At 40.3% G+C, this 20,902-nt stretch overlaps 1 protein-coding gene across 3 annotated transcripts in view; it reads left to right on the top strand.

The window, feature by feature from the left end:
- LOC149812057 (uncharacterized) overlaps window positions 1–20,537 on the top strand; it is a 75,887-nt gene extending 55,350 nt beyond the window's left edge. For all 3 annotated transcript variants that reach the window (XM_089993449.1, XM_089993447.1, XM_089993448.1), the window contains 5 exons: window positions 13,854–13,951; window positions 14,082–14,189; window positions 14,342–14,399; window positions 14,503–14,712; window positions 14,796–20,537. In XM_089993449.1, the coding sequence (XP_089849575.1) occupies window positions 13,854–13,951; window positions 14,082–14,189; window positions 14,342–14,399; window positions 14,503–14,712; window positions 14,796–20,327 (6,006 nt within the window). In that variant the 3' untranslated portion in view covers window positions 20,328–20,537. The remainder of the gene's footprint in view (window positions 1–13,853; window positions 13,952–14,081; window positions 14,190–14,341; window positions 14,400–14,502; window positions 14,713–14,795) is intronic.
- The last annotated feature ends 365 nt before the right edge of the window (window positions 20,538–20,902 follow it).

Raw genomic sequence — 20,902 nt, 5'->3', positions numbered from 1 at the left:
CCAACAATGGACAAATACACAAAGGGGATAATAGCCAAGTCCACCGTGGGACAATACATACACAAGCTTTAAGAAAAGCACAAACTAAAAATATAGAATCTCTTTATTGAGAGAGAGAGCACTAAGGCTTAGAAAAAATACAAGGGGATTCACCCCTATTTATACAAGAAAGAATAAGTTCAAAAGAGAGGCCAAAAGGGGGCTCCCAAAGAGTCGTCGGGAGCCTCCAACGGTCACATTTGTGACCGTTGGGGCCCCCAATGACTCTATTGTGCCCCCCCCTCATTGCCGTGAAATATAAAGAAAACAAAAAGAAAAAAAAAATAAAAAAAGTGGAAAATAAATAATAAGGAAAAAACCAATTATTTACTAAAACAATTGTGAAAAGACTATAATGCCCCTATCGGGTATTATATATATATATATATATATGATTTAACATCCCCCCTCAAACTTTACGGGGAGATGACCGAAAGTTTGCCAAGGAAAACATGAAGCATGGTTGCCGCGAAATATAAAGAAAAAAAAATAAAAAAAGTGGAAAATAAACAATAAGGAAAAAACCAATTATTTACTAAAACAATTGTGAAAAGACTATAATGCCCCTATCGGGTATTATATATATATATATGATTTAACATCCCCCCTCAAACTTTATGGGGAGATGACCGAAAGTTTGCCAAGGAAAACATGAAGCATGGTACATGAAGTGCTTTAGTGAAGAAATCCACTAACTGATATTCTGATGTAACATATGGCAGTGTGACTGTTCCACTTAGATACTCATCACGAACATAGTGACAGTCCATTTCGATATGTTTGGTCCGTTCATGGAAGGTGTGATTGCTGGCAATATAAATGACACTTTTGTTGTCACAGCAAATCTTTGAAGCTCCAGTAATGTCAACCCCCATATCTTTGAGAAGATTTCGAAGCCAAACAAGTTCTATTGTAGTAGTTGCCATAGCCCGATATTCAACTTTAGTAGAGGATAATGAGACTTTTTGTTGCTTCTTGCATCTTCAAGCTATTAAAAAATCTCCTAAAAAGACACAAAAGCTAATAGTCGAGATTCTATCATTAGGATTACCTCCCAATCTGCATCAGTATAAGCAAATAAATTTAATGAAGAAGAAGAGAATAAGAATAAGCATTTAGTTATGGTGTTTTTTATGTATCGGATGACCCGAAGCACGACACTCATATGTACAGTTGTAGGAGCATGCTAAAATTAACTAGCAGAGTGAACAACATGAGCGATGTCAGGTCTGGTGATAGTCAGATACGTGAGAGATCCAATGAGTTGTTTGTAGGGTATGTGATCTTCTAGAAGAATCCCATCCTCCAACCTTAATTTGGCATTTATAACTTCTGGAGTTTCCTCCTTTTTATCATTTGAAATTCCAGACTTAGTACATATATCTGCAGCAAGCTTCATCTGTGACAGGATATATCCTCGGGGAGAATATGCAACTTCAATGCCAAAGAAATATCTAAGAAAACCTAAATCATACATCTCAAAGCTATCTTTTAGCATATTTTTAATATTAACAATACCATCGTGATAATTTTCTGTGATAATCATGTCATCAACATAAAGTGATAAGATAACAATATTAGTACCTACACTTTTCACAAAGAAAGCAATGTCAATATTGTTAGAAAGTGACTTGGAATACCTTGGGTTCAATAATGAACCCATACTTATGCACGTAAAGTGCAAATATACCCATTAAAGGGAAACAACACACGCACATAATGTGCCAATACATAAAACCCATAAAAAGGGAAAAATATGACTTAAAGTCATAAGTTACATATCATTGAAGAATAATGGAGAAGGGGTGAAAACCCCATTACAATGGAGCATAAGCTCCCTCAAGAATACAAAATACAAAGGGGAAATCCCCTATTTATAAGCATGAAAAGGGACCACCTTGGGGGCTCCCAAAGGGGACGTTGGAGAGCCCCCAACGGTCACATTTGTGACCGTTGGGGGCTTCCAACGTCACTTTTGGGAGGCCCCCAATGTGGTACGAAATCCAAAAATATAAAAAACAAAAAATAAAAATAAAAATAAAACAAAAATTACAATGCATATTCCAATTGGAATATGCGTAAAATGCTAATTTACAAGAATACCCTTGAGGGTATTTTAGGAAGATAAAATATATATATTTATATATATAAATAGAGATATGTATACATATATATATATATATGTATACGTATCTTTATATATATATATATATATAAATATATATATGTACATTTAAGGATCAACATATTTTAACAAATATAACAGGAACAAAATCCCAATTTAATCATGATATCACTAAATCGATCATACCAAGCCTTGGGGGCTTGCTTAAGACCATATAAAGCTTTTAAGAGTTTAAGGGTTTGACCTTGTCCAATGTTAACTCCGGGTGGCGGATCCATATATACTTCTTCATTTAGATTTCTATTTAAAAATGCAATTTTCATATCGAGTTGATATATAGGCCATTTTTTGGTTGATGCGACAACTATTAAGGTTTTAACACTTGTCATTTTGGCTACATGAGCGAATGTTTTCTCGTAGTCAATTCCATATTCTTGCGAATATCCCTTAGCCACTAATCTGACTTTATATCTTTCTGAGGATCCATCGCTTTTGGTTTTAACCTTAAAGACCCATCGACATCCAATAGGTTTTTTATGTGAAGGTAGTCTGACTATTTCCCAAGTATTGACCTTTTTCAAGGCATCTAATTCTATTTTGATGGCTTTAACCCAATGTGGTATAGCTTTGACTTGATTATAATGAGTAGGTTCATAATATGAATGTAGTGTTATCAGACAAGCCCGATAATTAGGTGTAAGGGACTCATATGACACAAACCTATTGGGTGAAATTGACTCTCTAGAAGATCTCCTAACAAGGGTTTCTTCTAAAGATTCGATAAGTTGAAAAAATTTCTCCAAGGCACTAATAGGCTTTTCTTGGTCTCTTCGGGTATACACATTAATATTTTCACTACTGATGTCACCATTATATGGTGATATTTCAACATTGGATACATCACAAGTATCCTCTATATTTTCAGGATGATTCATAGAATTATCACGTATATCATCTATAAGGTCATGTAAAAACATGTAGTTAATTTCATTTTGTTTTTCTAGGTTTTCAAATTCATTCTCGTTTTCCAAAAAAGTTACGTCTTTTCAAACATATAGTTTGTTATTTTTGAAATCAAAACATATATAGCCTTTTCAATTTTCCCAATAGTCCAAAGAAACACATTCATTCGCCTTTGGGGATAACTTATCTCTCTTATGTAAGAGGACAAAGCATTTACAACCAAAGATGCAAAGACGATTGAAGCCGGGATGAAATTTGAAGATTTTTTCATATGGAGAGACATTCTTTAGTTTAGAAGAAGGCATTCTATTGATTAAATATATTGAGATCAAGACGGCTTCGACCCAAATTTTTTTAGAATATTTTTAGAGATAAGCAATGTTCTAGCGGTTTCGATAATATGCCTGTGTGTTCTTTATGCTAGTCCATTTTGTTGTGGAGTTCTAGGGCATGATTTTTTATGACAAATTCTAATTTATTTTAAATAATTTTGAAATTTGATAGACAAATATTCTCCACCGGAATCAGATCTAAGAATGGATATATTACTTTGAAATTGATTTTGTATTTTCATATGAAACTCTTTAAAGAAGGAAAACACTTTCGATTTATGATTAAGAAAATAGATCCAAACATATCTAGTGAAGTCATCGATGAAAGTGACATAGTAAGAGTAACCCACCTTTAGACATAACCAGAGATGGACCCCAAACATCCGAGTGCACCAATTCAAAAGGTCTTGTAGAAAGAAATGTTATAGTTGTAAATGGAATAGATTTCATTTTTCTAAAAATGCAATCTTTGCAATTAATGTCTTTTTTCTTACAAAATTTGTTTCCAAATGAAAAAAGGATACATTTTTGAATAACTTGGATGTTTAAGTCTTTTATGCCAAGTTTCAATGCTTTTATCTTGGACATAAGTACAAAAAGAGTTTATAGGAAGGTTTAAATGATCCATATAGTAGAGGTCCCCCTTTCTATGGTCTTGCCCAATCCGCTTCTCAGACTGAAGATCCTAGACAAAGCAACCATTATATGAGAAAAATATTTCACATCCATGGTCAGCAATTTGGGAAACCAAAAGCAGATTCAAATTTAGCTTTGAAACAACTCTTACTTTTGGAACAAAAAGGTTTTGAGAATTTTTAGAGTTAAGTGTTCCAATACTTGTGATTTTTAAAAAAAGTTCCATCGACCGTAGAACACATGAACTTTTTGAATTGGTGCATACATCAATTAAAGCATTTTCATGAGGGGTCATATGAAAGGATACTCCAGAGTCTAAGATCCAAGAATACGTATCAGGTGTTGATGTAGACGCAATGGTCGCACCCGATGTTGAGAAAGTGGCTTTGAGAATTTGTTGTAGAGCTATAGATATTTGACCAAGTGTTTCTTTGAGGTCTCCACTCTTGCTTTCATCTTCTTTGTTGGTGGTAGATTCTTCAAGAGAAGCCATCTTAGGCTTAGAATGTTCCATTTAGCTTTAGGCAAGCGGGTTTGATGTGACCCGACTTATAACAATGATGACATTCAATAATCTTTCTTCCTCCACTATAGTTTCCTTGTTTTCCAAAGTGGGGTGGTTTATAGTTTTTGACATTGTTGCCGGGTTTTGATACAAGCACTTCATCAATGTTCTTACTCATGCCAAACATAGTTTTCTCTTGTGTGATTTCGACTATGGCATCTTCTATTGGAGGAAAAATAGATCTATGGAGAAATGATGATCTCACTTGCTCAAATTCGGGACAGTTCAAACAAAAATTAGAATAATCAATCTTGTTCCATTTATTTTTGTCTTAGTTCAACATCCTCCGTAGCAACCCATTTTGGCTCTAAAAGAGCCAACTCATCCCATAGTGGGTTTAATGCACTATAGTAATCTTGTATACTTGATTCACCTTGTTTGGTGGTTTTAATTTTTTCTTGCAAAAAATATGCTCTTGCAAGGTCTTTTGGGGTATACATACCCTTCATAAAGAACCAAGCCCCATTGGCTTGGCGGAATTTAGCTATATTTGCACATACATTGAGTTCAACATTGTTCATGAACCAAGCAAGGATCTTGGCATGATTGCTTTTCCAATCTTCAACTTTCCTTTGGTGGTGTTCAATGGCTTTGAGATGAACCTCTCCTTCAAGAGCCTTTTCTTGGCCTCCTTCAATCTTGGTGAGCTCTAATTGAGGTTTCAGAATAGAACCCATTACGTAGCCTCAAAGTTTCTTACCTTTGAGGTTGTTCTTCATTGCTGATACCCACATCATGTAGTTCTTTTGTAACGCCCCAAAATTTCAAACTTATAAACTTTTTTCAAAAGGGTCAACAAACTAGAAAATTCTCTTTTCTTTTCAGAGTTTTTAACAAATCAGCGGAAACATTTTTTTCTTTGAATAAGAAAGGCAAGTTGACAACCTTGGGCGCGTTAGCGTAAAAATCCACATTTCCAACACATATAACTTGCAAACATTTTAATAAGCATTTGTATTAGAAATAACTTCAAGTAGTACAAAATTAGGATTTCCTGAGGAAACCCTTGCCAAAAACCCAAAAGTCCAGAACGCGAGCTGCTAACAGAAACAGTGGGATCCTGAGATCATCTTGCAATTGTGCCATCGCCTGTCTCGCAACCTATTTATCACCTGTGCCCATAAAATGGGCCAGTTTCACGAAAACTGGTAGGTGTACAAGAGAGACGTCAGGAAACTGAATTAAGTACATTTGATTCAGCATGCTAAGCAATTTAAAGCATATAAGCAATTATAGTAGATAACCAATTAAAACATATAAGCTGTGTAACTGTCAAAAATAGCATAACGATTCATTCAATCGTAAGCTGTGAACTATCAATCAACTGACAAGTTTTATGACCCATCAACTAGTGTGAACAAACTTATGTTTCGATATTAACTGACCTGTGGGTACGCGCAAACGCGAATCGTAGAAACAACTGAGACTAGTTCGAGCGTTTGCTATTCTATGTATTTTCAATAACCCGAATAGCTAGTTGAGTCCGCTCCTAAGGGGATGACTTTTGGCTGAGAGAGGATTCCCCAAAGGCAGTTACTTGGCAACATATACATCCAACTTCTGCAGAAGTCTATGGGATCTACCACCTAGGATAATGTCTGATAGTCCCTTCCCCTAACTCCAATGACTTGGGAGGCCAGATCTTTGCACGTGGGGTGGTTGTTAACAACCTGTCCATTGGAGTTTTTGTACCAATCCATCCCCTCCCTTAACAGAAACAAAAGGCGAATGGGTACGTCGGACGTTGCTTAACCGACGACCCATTCTACATGCTCTGGTCTTGCAACCATTCGAGCATTTTGCCTGTGAGGGCGATACATCACCATTTTATGTGATTACAGTATTATGCATTTAACACTGTTCAAGGTCACATGACCGTCTTATCCGATCATCGTAGTACTAACGAGCAGTGCACGTCTACACGTACTCTATGATGAATGGGATATAGTTCCTTAACATGAGCTTCAACAAAAGTGTTTCACAAAGATGTAATGTTTCTCAAACTTTAATTTTGACATACTTTATCTTTCGAAACAGTCGACAACTCGTGCCAACGTAAGACATGCAATTTTCTAGAATCTTTCATCTGTTATCGAAGTATCTGCATGCCTCGCATGGCTCGATACTGGCCGTTATGAATGGGATACGAGTTTCTCAACAAAACCCCCACCAAGAAGTTCGTTCGAGCCCCAATTCGGGGTTACCCGAGATGTGTCAGATACACGAACTGAAATAGACAAACGCCCCCTTTCCAAATACGTAGATTTGGATAATCTTTGATGTGTTAGCGTAACTCCCAAAAATCCTCAAGTCTACTTTGCAGGACTGCTCACTCGAAAAGTCGAGATCTTTGCTAAGGATCCCTCTCCTTAGTCGATGATGTATCATGTAAGCCCCCGACTCATCTCTTATCGTAAGAGGGAGAGTGGTAAATGCCTGTGCATACTCCATGAGGATGCATCAAATCGTGCATGCGATGAGCAAAAATCATGAGCGTCATATGCAATGACGAGGCAATAACAACACATTTGCAAAAGCAGGAGCCTGGGCGGAAAGCGCGATGACAAAGGAAAGACTGAAAGCAGGAATGCGTAAGCAAAGCCTAGGCACAATGCGCAACGACAAAGGAAACACTGAAAGCAAGAATGCGTAAGCAAAGCCTAGGCGCAATGCGCGACGACAAAGGAAAGACTGAAAGCAGGAGTGCGTAAGCAAAGCCTAGGCGCAAAGCGTGACGACAAAGTAAAGACTGAAAGCAGGAGTGCGCAAGCAAAGCCTAGGCGTAATGCACGACGACAAAGGAAAGACATGATAGAAAGTAAAGGACAAGGATCGCGAAATAGCGTCCTTGAGCTAAATGAGTACTCATATAAACATATATATATATATTTATTTAATTGTCTTGTTAATTAATTAAACTTAATTCAATGGTCCAAGTCCTTCGTGCAATCTTCCCCTGCCTTGGGGAGTCTCGAAGTTGTGCTTGCCTTCGTGCGTAAGTAATGAAGAGCTTGGGCTGCGGGGCGCGAGCGAGATTCGTCGTACGAACTGCAAAAGCGAGACGTCAACATGCTATTTCAATCAAAAAAATAGAGAGGACAGGGGTACTGTTGCTGTTCTGTCGTGAAAGAAGCAGAGGCAGGGGCAACGTCCCCCTGCGGACCTGCTGCAAGTGCAAGAAGCAGGGGCAGGGGCTGCGAGCCCCTACTGACCTGCTGTCAGCGGAAAAAACAGGGAGGCAGGGGACTGCACCCCTTCCCGACGATGGTTCAAACAAAGGCAGGGGTTTCACCCCTGCCTTTCGAAAATGAGAGTAGGCAGGGGCAACCTAACGAGGTGAAAGAGAGGCAGGGGTGAAGCCCCTGCCTAACAAAGACAACCAAGGAGGCAGGGGAGCTTCACCCCTGTCTGCTAGAGGAGCCAAGTGGCAAGGGGCGAGGCCCCTGCCCGTTGGTCACAAAGGGGGAGGCAGGGGGCTTCACCCCTGCCTACTAGAAGAAGAAGGCGCAGGGAGGGGGCTCGACCCTTCTCCCGCCAAACTGAGGGTGCAGGGAGGGGGTTCGGCCCCTCCCCTGCAAAACGAGGGCACACGGTAGGGCTTGGCCCCATCCCTACCAAAGGGTACACAGAGAAGGGGCTCGACCCCTCCCTTGCATACAAGGGGGTACAGGGAGGGGGCTCGGCCCCTTCCCTGTCGCTGGAAGGTGCAGGGAGCAGGGAGGGGGCTCGATCCCTCCCCTGCCGACAAAGGGAGCAGGGAGGGGCTCGACCCCTCCCCTGCCTTCAGAGGGAGCGCAAGGAGGGCTCAACCCCTTCCCTGCAAAAAGAGAACTCAGGGAGGGGGGCTCGACCCCTCCCCGACACGAAGGAAGCATCAAGAGGGAGGGGGAAAGCACGACAGGGGGCCATTGGCCTCCTGTCGGCTCTCTGGCGCACCCAGAGGAAAAAAGGGGGCAAAAAAGGAAGAAGACAGAAGAAGAAGAAGAAGAAGAAGAAGAAGAAGAAGAAGAAGAAGAAGAAGAAGAAGAAGAAGAAGAAGAAGAAGAAGCGTACCTGGGGGGTTGCCGGAGGGAGGGTCACCGACGTGCGAGTGTCGCCGGTGGCCGCTGCTCGACAAACGCAAGGAGCGTGGGAGAGGGGGTCGGGTGAGGGTGAGAGAGGTGGCGGGGAGCCGAGTGTCGAAGTCAAGGAGAGAGAAATAGAGAGAGAGGATGGGGGACTGAGAGAGGAACGTGAGAGCGAGAGGGGAAAGGGGTTTCAAATGTGAAACACCTCCCCTCCTCACTGCTTTAAATAGGCGAGAGAGAGTGAGGGTGATCTGGATTGGATCCGGGTCGGGTCCGGATCCGACCCAGGTCCAACTAACTTTTTTTTTTTGCGTTGGATTATACATCTTTCTAGTGAGCTTGAAGGATAAGTCGATTTTGGATTCCATGATGCCACCAAAGTGTGTGAAGAATAGAGACAATGAATGTAAAGATGAATATCATGCTTTTTCTTTTATGAACCGAATGACTGATACCATGTAACAAAGTATGTGGAAAGATAAAGAATGCTAAAAAGCATTCTTAATGGACACATACACAAAGGGGATAATAGCCAAGTATACATACACAAGCTTTAAGAAAAGCACAAACTAAAAATATAAAATCTCTTTATTGAGAGAGAGAGCACTAAGGCTTATTGAATACAAGGGGATTCACCCCTATTTATACAAGGAATAGGTTCAAAAGAGAGGCCAAAAGAGGGCTCCCAAAGAGTCGTTGGGAGCCTCCAACGGTCACATTGGGGGCCCTAACGACTCTATTGTGGGCCCCCTCAGTGGCATGAAATATAAAGAAAACAAAAATAAAAAATAAAAAAGTGCAAAATAAATAAAAAAGGAAAAAACCAATTGTTTACTAAAACAATTGTGAAAAGACTATAATGCCCTTATTGGGTATTATATATATTAATACATATGATTTAACACATACTACCACTAAGAATAATGCTATTTCACAAAATAGCTGCAGACTATGTCAATAGGTGCAAGTGCGGATGCGACACTTTAAAGAAACTTGGGTGCGGGGAGGGTACAACAACAACAACAACAACAACAACAACTACGCCTTCATCCCAAAACAATTGGGGTCAGCGATATGAACCAAAAAAAGAAATTCATTTTGGGTCTTCCACATGAATCCTTTTCCTCCAATCATTTCTATCCAATGCCATGTCCTCGGTGAGGTTCAAAGCATTCATATCCTTTCCTATCATCTCCATCCAAGTCTTCCTAGGCCTACCCCGACCTCTTTTAACTAATATATTTTCCCATTTCTCAACCTTCTAACTGAAGCATCATTAGGCCTTCGCCGAATATGCCCAAACCACCGTAAACGATTCTCTTGCATCTTATTTTCAATGGGTGCAACACCTACCTTCTTACGTATCTCTTCGTTCCGAATCTTATCTTTTATTGTATTTCCACACATCCATCTAAGCATCCGCATCTCAGCTACACTCATTTTTTGAATATGATGTCTCTTGGCAGCCCAACATTCCGTACCATATAGTAAAGCGGGCCTAATAGTCGTCCTATAAAACTTTCCCTTTAACCGCAATGGCATTCTACGATCGCACAACACTCCAGTTGCACTTTTCCATTTCATCCACCCAACCTTTATCCTATGAATTACATCTCCATCAATTTCTCCATACTTTTGAATGATGGATCCCAAATATTTGAAATAATCATTCACCGGTATTTCTTGCTCACCAAGCTTCATTACACTCCCATCACTACTTCGTTGCTTACTAAACCGACATTCCATATACGTATAATTTTTAATAGTTTTAAGTTAATACTACATGTTTGTGTGTGAATATATATATTAACTGAATCTACTTTTAGACAAAAATGAACCTCAATGTGGTTGACTTCACTTGACACAAAGGAAGTCGTGTCCAAGTGTTGCACCCGCATGGGTGCAGGTGCGGTGCCCAGTTAGAAGAGTCTGTGTTACATAGGGATATTTCAATATTCCTCGCATACACATCCACCCGATTTCTCCTAAAGTTTGGGGCATTGTTAACGATTTTACCCTTATGCTAAAGCACCATTCTAGCGAAATTCACAATTTCAGCAAAATTCCACTTTTTCCAGCAAAACTGAGATTTACCTATACATTGAAATAACAAAACTCAGTTTAGTTGCAACATAACACTAACAAAGAGGCTTTTGTTTACAACTACTGTTCTTTCACTCTACCCCCATCACCACCACCACGATCACCATTACCACCACCACCATTACCACCACCATTACCACCACCAGCATCACCATTACCACCACCACCATCATCACCTTTGTCACCATCTTCATTCACCATCACCGTCACCATCACCATCACCATCACCATCACCATTACCATTACCATTACCATTACCATTACCATTACCATTACCATTATCATTACCATTACCATTACCATTACCATTACCATTACCATTACCATTACCATTACCATTACCACTAGATTTCGCTAGTCCTATAGTAATCAGGCTTCACAATTGAGTTTCGCTGCCGAAATTTAAGTTTTGCTAAAATTGTATCCGCAAATCTCAGTTTCTTAGGTGAAAGTTGAGTTTTGCTAAAATTTGGTTTCAATAGAATAAAGAAACTCAGTTTTGAAACCTAGTTGTTATAGGACTAGCAAAACCTAGTGGTGGTGATGATGATAACGATGGTGGTAGTGGTGGTGGCGGTGATGGTGGTGGTGACGGTAGATGGAGGTGATAGCAATGACGATGATGGTGGCAGTGGTAATGGTGATGATGGTAATGGCAGTGGTGGTAATGGTGGTGATGAAAATGGTGATAGACGGTGGTGGTGGTAATGGTCGTGATGGCAATATTGATGGATGATGGTGATGGTGATAATGGTAGAGGAGTGGTGGTAGTGATGGGGATGGTAGGGGTGAAGTGAAAGAAAAGTAATTGTAAAAAAGAAAAGTAAGTTTCACAACTTAGATTCATTAGTTATGTTGCAATTAAGTTGAGTTTCACTATTTCAATGTATAAGTGAATCTTAGTTTCGCTGGAAAAAGTGAAGTTTGCTGAAATGGTGAGTTTCGGTAGAACAGTGTTTTAGGGGAAGGGTAAAATCATCAACAATGCCCCCAAAATTCAAGGAAAATTGGGTGGGTGGATGTGCGAGGAATATTGCGATATTTCACATTTATTATGTGAAATAGCATTATTCTCAGCGGTAGTACGGTTATTTTCCATTTTTTTATTGATTTCTAATATGTTCACATTCCTTAATTTTCCATCCTCGTGTCCGTTGCTTTTCTAATGACCTGGTTAGAGCTATGTTGTATCTCTATGCTTAACATGCTCAAGAATAATGAGATGATAAAAAAAATCATAAGCAAAAAAACATGTTTTATCATGAACTACCAGTAATGAAATCAGATATCACTACTACACGTAACTTCACCGTCAGAATGGATGATGCCTTTCTAATGACAAATCAGTTGCCGGAATTTTTTTCCCATTAAATGCTAGTAAGTAATATATTTAGTTCTTGGTAGGGCTGACCTTACTTATTACCTGTCTCTATTATCTGCCTTTTATTTGGTCTCTTCTTGGATCTCCTCTTGACATCTCATACCTTTATCCCCGTTGGAAGCCTTTTCATAAGCCATCTTTTGAATCACATTCTCATCTCTTCTTTTTATGCCAATATATTATTTTAAATGTTACATCTTAATCTGAACACGCCATTTTCCTTGGTTGGAAGATTATCATATGAACCCTTTGCACTGTGGGCATGAGCTCATAGTGCAGATATAAAGATCACCCACAGGTTAGGAAAGATCATGCATAAGAGATTGATGGGAAAGAGAAGGAAATTAGTCTAGTTAGATTTTTTTTCACTCAGCATATTTTTTAGATTTTCTTCCCTCTTTTACTTTTCTGATTTCAGTGACTTTCCCATTTTAACATGTTGCCTAACATGACAAGGCAAAATGAAAAGGACAAAAATACTTTTGGCTTGGAATAGAGAAAATTAGTTATCCTTTTAGTATTTTTTTTAAAATTTATTTTGGTGGCATCAACTGAACATAGTGATAGCAATAGTATTTGACTAGAATTTTTGCAGAATGTGTGAAAACTAACTAGGAAGCATAAAACTTGGCCTACTTAACTTCCAGAGGCTAATTATTCTTTACTGTTGCGCTAACTTGAAATCCTGGACTCTTTTATGCTGATTCTGGATTTCATCATTTTAAAAGGCATAAAAAACGATAGAAGTTGGGAAAAGTTCTAACAAACTTGTCAAATATTGAGGATGATGCATAGATCTTCACTGCAGATGCATTGGCAGTGTGTATTTGCAATTTCTGCCTCATTTTTTTTTGTGTTTGGATGTAACCAAAGATGGAACTTGAGGCAAGCTTGGAGCATGATCTTTTCTGTGTTTACACCAATAGGCTGTTTTTTTTGTCACTAGATGGTGGTTTCCATTTAGAGATCTTGGTCGTCACTGAAGCTGTAATTATGCAGGTCTACTTGCAGAAGCTTCTATTTTTGGCTTTGTGGATGTACTGTAGCCGTGCATCTCACAATTCAGTAGATATACTACTACATATCATCTTAGAAGAACATTGGCTAATCTCCTTTTTGTTGGCATAAAGCCAATGCCCATAGTGCGAGCTCCTGTATTGCGGAGTACCCGCATACGCGCCATGTCATACTTCGACGGTGGATTTTTTTGGTATTTTATAATGCATATTTTGTATATAAAGAAAATTGCATTTGATGGTTTTATTTTAAATGGGCACGGTGGAGATTAATTTATTGTTTAAGTTTATATATCGTTATTTAGGCAGTGGTTCAATAAATCTGTGTTCATGCTGCATTGAAGACCTCTAGTACATGCATCACTCCCTCGCTCTTCTACATGGGTTTTATGTTTCTTGGTCTGCACATATACCAAAAACAAAAATCAATACGATGGCAAATCTTTTTGTATATAAATTATTCTAACAATTTGATTGTGCCATGTTCATTTCAATGATACAACTGTGTTACTTTATTACATAGATTGGTTGATATTTCCCTTTATTTAGAGCATGGTTGATGCAATCTTTCAAAGTCTCAGAAACTTTCTATAGATATGCGGTCTTCTCATTGTTCAGTTATGCAGGTTAGGACCGTTGAGGAGCAAGTGAGAGCTGCAGCAGAGCACAAACTTGGTGTGGCTAATCAGAGTATCACTGCTGGCTTTTTTGACAACAACACCAGGTTTCAGATTCTTGTGGTCTCCATGATGTTTATAATGCTCTTTTATCCTAACCATCTGCAATGGGTACTGAACAAGCTTTTCATTAGGATGTTATGTTATAGTTATTTCCTTTTGTGTGGCATATTGCAGTGCGGAGGACCGAAGGGAGTATTTGGAGGGGCTTCTGAGGGAATGTAAGAAAGAAGAAGTTGCTCCTGTGTTGGATGATGATGCTCTTAATTACCTCTTAGCTCGCAGGTGGATCTGTTGACCATGATATAATTTCATTGACTTGCATTTTGTGGCGATAAACAAAGTCTCCTGGGCATGTAGTCACTTTACTGTTTCGTCATATGTTAGAATTCCATCTTTGTTTACTGAGCCTATGAAGTTGTGTTGCTTGTTTCCAGTGAATCTGAAATCGATGTCTTTGAATCAGTTGACAGAAAGAGATGTGAAGATGAGATGGTTGGTGCTATGTTCTGCATATTTCATACTTATATGTTTATATATTTCATGCATGTTTTTGCTTTATTGGTAAAATCCTTCTAAAACTCAAATAATGATGCAGGCTTCATGGCGGAAGCTTCTACAGGCACAATGCAAGGATGCCCCCGAGCTCTTGCAGATGCCTTCTCGGCTTGTGACAGAAGATGATCTGAAACCATTTTATAAAGCAATGAAAATACATGAATCATCTAATGTGGTAGTAAAGCAAAAAAGTGAGTACCTCAGTATTTGTGATGCCCAGCAGTATGGGAGGGGGAAACGAGCTAGAGAGGTAGGTGATGAGCAGATTTCTTTCTATCACACTTAAATTTTCTTGTTTTCGAATGGGCTAAATGACATGCTTTATATCCGCAGGTCCGCTCTTATGAAGATCAATGGACTGAAGAGGAATTTGAAAAACTCTGCCAAGCGGATTCTCCTGATTCTCCACCACCCAAAGAAACTACCCTTGATTCCCATAAGACTAGGGATTCTTTTGGCTCTTCAAAAATCGAAAGTGTAGAGGATCAGCCACAATCAAAAAGAGGACGAGGCAGACCGAAGAGAGTAGACAATTCTTCTTCGTTGGTTCCTGGAGCACCAGTTGAATCTATCTGCAAATTGGAAACAGGGGTTCCACATGAACAAATTCCTGGTACTGTTGCTTGTGCTGGTCCTCTTCCGACAGTTCCCGTCAAGGGACCAGTCAAAAAGACTCCACTTGGATTGGAGACCAGGCAGCGGCCGGTAAAGCATTCTGGCATTTCAGCTACCTCTGGTACTGCTTTTGAAGTTAACCAGGTGCCTGGAGCCATAAAGGAGATCAGTTCTGTTCCTGATAAAGCTCCAAAGATTTTTGTGTCACAAGAGAAGCAGTGGTTAAATAAACCATCAAAAACAGCAATTACTTCTTCTATCAGTCATAATGATAGCCAAGGTTCAGAGCCTAAAAAGCCAGCTGACTTGGTTTCAGTTAGGGTTTCCAGTATAGCCCACATTGAAGACAAGAATATCAGTATTTTGCCTGGACCAATTAACAGGGAACCCATGAAAGAACTGGTTTCTGACAGTAAAAGGCCTGTTCCTGGTGACAAACATGCAGGTGCTTCTAAATCTCAAGTATGTGAAAACTATGCTCGCTTGATTGAAATCAACAAGCAAGATTACAGTGGAAATGCTCTAAAGGTTAGTGGGACGATAACTAGAAAAGAGTTTGTTGGTCAGCCTTCAGGAACTGTTGCATCTACCCAATCGTCGGTTTCAGGAAAGAATTACCTTCAGAGTGATTCCTTTGGTGTGGCAGGCAATACCAAGCCTGGCACTTATGAAAAATCAGTCCTGCCTACTCAAAGCCATGTGTCAGGACTTGTTATTGGCACATCTACTTGGCCAGATACCGTGCCAAGTTCAGGCGGAAGCAAGTCCACAAATGAAGGACCTGTTGGTCTTGTTTCAGTCGAAGAAGCTAAAAAACAAAGCAGTGTTCACCTTGCAAAAGCACCGTCTCCTTGCTTTCAAGATCCAAAGAACAAGATCCTATCTGCACATAGTTATCCTGAAGAGAATTCATCTGCTGATTTGCCATTCACTGGGCAAACAAGGGGCAGTAATTTAGAAGACAAAAGAAACACGGGTTTGAGCTGTAATTCTTCAGGGTCTAAAGTTAAGATTGCTGCTGAATGTAAAGATGGACAAGTCCACGATGCTCCAGTGCAAGTCCAAGGTGCTCCAGTGAAGCGTAAATCCTCAGCTGAGGCTAAAACGGGTAATCCCTCTGGCAGGAAGCATTCAAAATGTGTTACAAAATATCCAGTGTCCCAACCTAATTTCTCAACAACTGTGACACCACCAAGTCAGCCAAAGGAAGGTTCTGAATATCCACCATCAACTGAGGGGAAGTCTGCTATAACTGAGAAGAGAATGCCTGCCCAAGCTGTGTTAAAAAGTCGTTCAAATGAAGGTGCTGAATCTACACCATCAACTGAAGTAGCAACCAAGAAGGGTTCTGTAGCAATGACACATGTCCAAGCTAAGGCATCAACAGACCAACCTAAGGAAGGTTCTGAATCTGCACCATCAGATGAAGGGACTGCAACAACCACGAAGGGATCTGCAGCAACAATGCATGAAGACAGTAGGACTCTGAGAAGCCAACCAATGGAAGGTTCTGAATGTGCATCAACCAATAAATCTGTTGAAACAAAAACTGAAGGGAAATCTGCTACAACCGAGGAGAGTTCTGCAGCAATCATGCCTCTCCAAACTGAGGAATTCAGAAGTCAGTCTAAGGAATGGTCTGAATGTGCACCATCAATTGAAGTGAGATCTTCTGCAGCTAAGAAAGGTGTAGCAAGAATGCATGACCGGACTGAGGCACCAAGAAAGCGACCAAAGAAAGGAACTGAATCTTCACCATCAGTTGAAGGGAAATCTGCAACAATCAAGAAAAGTTCTGCAACAATAATGCATGACCTAAGTTGGACACCAAAAAGCCAACCAAAGGAAGGTTCTGAATATGCACCATCAGTTGAAACAAAATCTGCTACAGCCGAGAAGGGTCCTGCTGCGGTAGTGCATGATCAAACTGAGGCACCAACAAGCCAACCTAAGGTAGGCTCTGAATGCACACCATCAGTTGAAGGGAGACCTGCATCAACCAAGAAGACTACTACAGCAATAGCAGTTGATCAAATTGAAGCACCAAGAAACCAACCAAAGGTTGGTTCTGAATGTGCACCATTAGTTGAAAGGAAATCTGTGGCAAACGAGAAGGTTCCTGCAGCAATAGTGCATGAACAAAGTGGGGCACAGAGAAGCCAACCAAGGGAAGGTTATGAATGTGCACCTTTAGCTGTAAGGAAACCTGCGACAACCAAGAAGGGTACTGCAGCAATAGTACATGTTCAAACTAAGGCACCAAGAGACCAGCCGAAGGAAGTTTCCAAACGTGCACCATCAGTTGAAGGTAAATCTGCTGCAAACGAGAAGGGTGCTGCAGTGACAGTGCAGGACCAAACTAGGAAACCAAGAAGAAAATCAAAGGAAGCTCCAAAGGAAGTTTCTGAATGTGCACCATCAGTCCAAGGGAAATCTGCTGCAAATGAGAAGGGTGTTGCAGCAATAGTACAGGACCAAACTGAAGAAACAAGAAGACAATCAAAGGGAGCTTCACCACCAGTTGTGTGGGAATCTGCTACAACCAAGAAATGTGCTGCAGAAGTGATCCATGACCGGACTGGAGCACCTTCGATTCAACCAGAGGAAGGTTCTGAATGTGCACCATCAGGTGAAATAAGGTCTGCTGTAACTGAAAGGGGTTCTGCAGCAATATTGCATGGCCAAACTGAGGAACCAAGAAGTCCACCAAAGAAATTTGATCCATCAGTTGAAGGGAGATCTGCTATGGTTGAGAAGGGTTCTGCAGCAATGATGCACGACCAAACAGAGACAGCAATAACTAAACCAAAGGAAGTCTCTGAATGTGCACCACTGGTTGAACCAAAATCTGCTCTAGCAGAGAAGGTTAATGCAGCAATAGAGCATAATGAAACCATGGCACCAAGAAGTCAACTGAAGGAAGTTTTGGAGTGTGCACCATCTGTTGAACCGAAATCTGATATAAAGGAGAAGGGTGCTCCTGTTGTAGTGCTTGATAAAAAACTTGAGAATTGTTCAAGTGGCGATAAGAAAATTTTAGTGGTATCTCATGATGCCCATATGGTTTCCCCTTCGTCTGGCCTTCCTCTTCAAGTGGACGCTAACATGAAAGAAAAAATAAAAAAAGTTGCCGAGTTTCCTATTTTACCCGAGGTTAATGGGAGATTGAGAAGTGCAGGTTTGCTTGGTCAAGAGGTGTCACCAGCAGAGAGCTCTATTTTGGAAGATGGTTCTTTAATTTCCAATGTTCTGGACAAAGATGTCCTATCTGGTCAGTCTATTTGTGCTGATCTGATTCATGAAGATTCATTGATTACTGCATGTGCACGTATTTCTACAGAATCTGCTGGTACATCTTCCACTGTTCTGGATCTCATTGATGGAAAGAACCTGCAGAGTGGGTCAATTGGAACACCATTGCAACCTGAGGTAACTGAATTAACTGTGCAAGCTGCTGTTGATGACGAGCATCTTAGTCACGGAGTTGATATGACTGCATCAAACGTTCCTCTGCCAAAAACTCCCTCAGTGGAAATACTGGTGAAAGTGCCCGACATTATTGATGCAGCATCACATAATTCTGCCAAAGCCCATATTGCCGAGTTGACTGAAAATAATGCTGAATTATCTGAACGGCCTTCAGAGAAGTCGCCTGAGCAATGTAGTATGTTAAGTGGTTGTGATATGGTGTCCACCACTGGGATATCTCAAGATAGAATTTCTTTATCAGAAGACATTGGGCCAGTCTGTATTCTATCTGGAAATGGGGCAGCTATCCATGAAAGACCTGTAGGTGTCCGTGATAGTAACTTGTCTAGTCTATCTACATCCCAAGAGATGGAAGCTGATAAGAACAATTCAACTATTACAGAGCATGATGGTGGTGTTCAAGATATTGGGGAATGTCTTCCTGGCAAACCAGGTGGCAGTAACATAGTTTTTATTGAAAATGCTGGAAAAGAAGAGATTTTTTCTACTAAAACTTCTCATGATAAGGCAGTTTCTGAAGACCTTCAATCAGCATGTCCTGTGGACTGTAACCCAGTTCAAGAAGAGGCCTTTGGATCAGAAGCTGATCATGTTACTCCTGCCATGTCGGTTGGTTCTAGTATTGAAGCTCAGCACCTGGAATCTTCAGAGGGTGGTGCAGGTGATGAGAAGTCCAAAGGAGAAGAGTCTTCCTTCATCCCTGCAATTGCGAATGATAACACTGCACCTTGTCTGGAAGGACATCATGACCAATCAAAACGTGATTTGGCTACACATATCAGTACAGCTTCAGAACCTGAAATCAGTGATTCTGTTAAAGAAACGTTGTCATCACAAGCTGGCAATCTTTCCAAATCAAGTTGTTTGGATCTTGTGTCTCAACCGTCTGAAATTCCAGATGGTGTTGCCAGCACTAGTTTCGAGGCTACAAATGCACAGACTTCTCAAAGCAGTGACTCTGCAGTGCATGGCACAAAATTCATAGTGAAAGAAAGTCATGAATCAAAAGATGTCGATACTCCTGCCATCTCGTGTCATTCAGAGCCAGAAGTTTTGCATGCAGAATCTGAGGCAGTTAAGGATATTCCTGATAAAAAATCTGACAGGGTTGTCAATTGCTTGTCCTCAAAAGTGTCGCCAAATGAGACACATGCATTTTCTGGACTGCATACTCCGCTGACACATAATTTGGATATTATTGATGATAAGACGAGGGGGGTGCTAGCAAGCATCCAAGCTGGAGTGATTCATGCAACAGATACCAGTGGCATTACCCCTACAAAATTTGGCACTTTGGAGGTTGAAGCTAAACACACAACAGTTTCAGGAGGCAGTTGTCTTTGCGAAGATGAGAGTTCTGTGCCCATCAATGCATCTGATGATAATAGGCCAGTACCAGCCGTGGATGTGAGCATTAGTACTAGTGAGAGTACTGGGCGTGAAGATGTAAATGTTGGAGGTGAAGATACAGATAACCTACCTAATATTCCACAAGATAAGAAGAGCAGCAGCCCTGGAGAGTGCAGGAGCGGTATTTCAGATGTAGGTCAGCTTCTCTCTGAATGTGCTAATAACTTGAAGTATCTGTCAGAATCTAGTGAAGAGAACAGTATGAAAAATTTCAGTGTTGATGTGGAAGTGGTCGACCTTCTTCAAATCCATGGTGAGGCTGAAAGGCTACCTCAGAGTCATGGTCACAAAGAGCCGAGTAATGTGACTAGTGGACTGCAGCATAAGGAAAATGATGATAATTCTGTGTAAAGTGTAATAGCATCGGACCTTCTTGGCCGAGTGATTCAGTTTTAGAAGGCACCAAGTTGATTGAACACGTGTCACCCGCAGGACCTATCAAGTATGGAAATTGACCGTACTGTACCGGTGTTTGACCCTAAACATTGTGCATATATTTGTAAGAAATTTGAACTTGGTGACATTATTGAATCAAGCTTGTAAGCACAGGTTATGCAGGTCCTTGGTTGTGTCAGTCCATATTACGAGCACAGAACTGAAGAAAAATCTTCTGCTGACCTTACAAACCAAGAACCAGCCCTTGACAAATTTCAGCGTTTTTATGGCCACTGATATGATAGCCGTGGAGTATAAAAACCACGCCTCTGTTTCATTGTTTTGGTTGTGTATAAAATCAAGTCTTACGTTGGGAGTTGATAAATAGAAGGGCATGATGAGATGCACCCTTGGTTTGGGACAATTTCAAAAACACACTTAAAGTTTGGCCATTAGTAACAAACGCGCTTAAGTTTTGGAAATCTTAAAAAAGGCACTTAAATTTTTTCACCGTTAATCAATAACAAACTTCTATCCATTGAACTTAGATT

The sequence above is a fragment of the Nuphar pumila genome, chromosome 17 (genome assembly GCF_984573655.1).
Source record: "Nuphar pumila chromosome 17, dmNupPumi1.hap1.1, whole genome shotgun sequence".
NCBI classification, from domain to species: Eukaryota; Viridiplantae; Streptophyta; class Magnoliopsida; order Nymphaeales; family Nymphaeaceae; genus Nuphar; species Nuphar pumila.
Note: the sequence above shows the minus strand (reverse complement) of the source record. Positions and strands in the feature narration are given on the sequence as shown.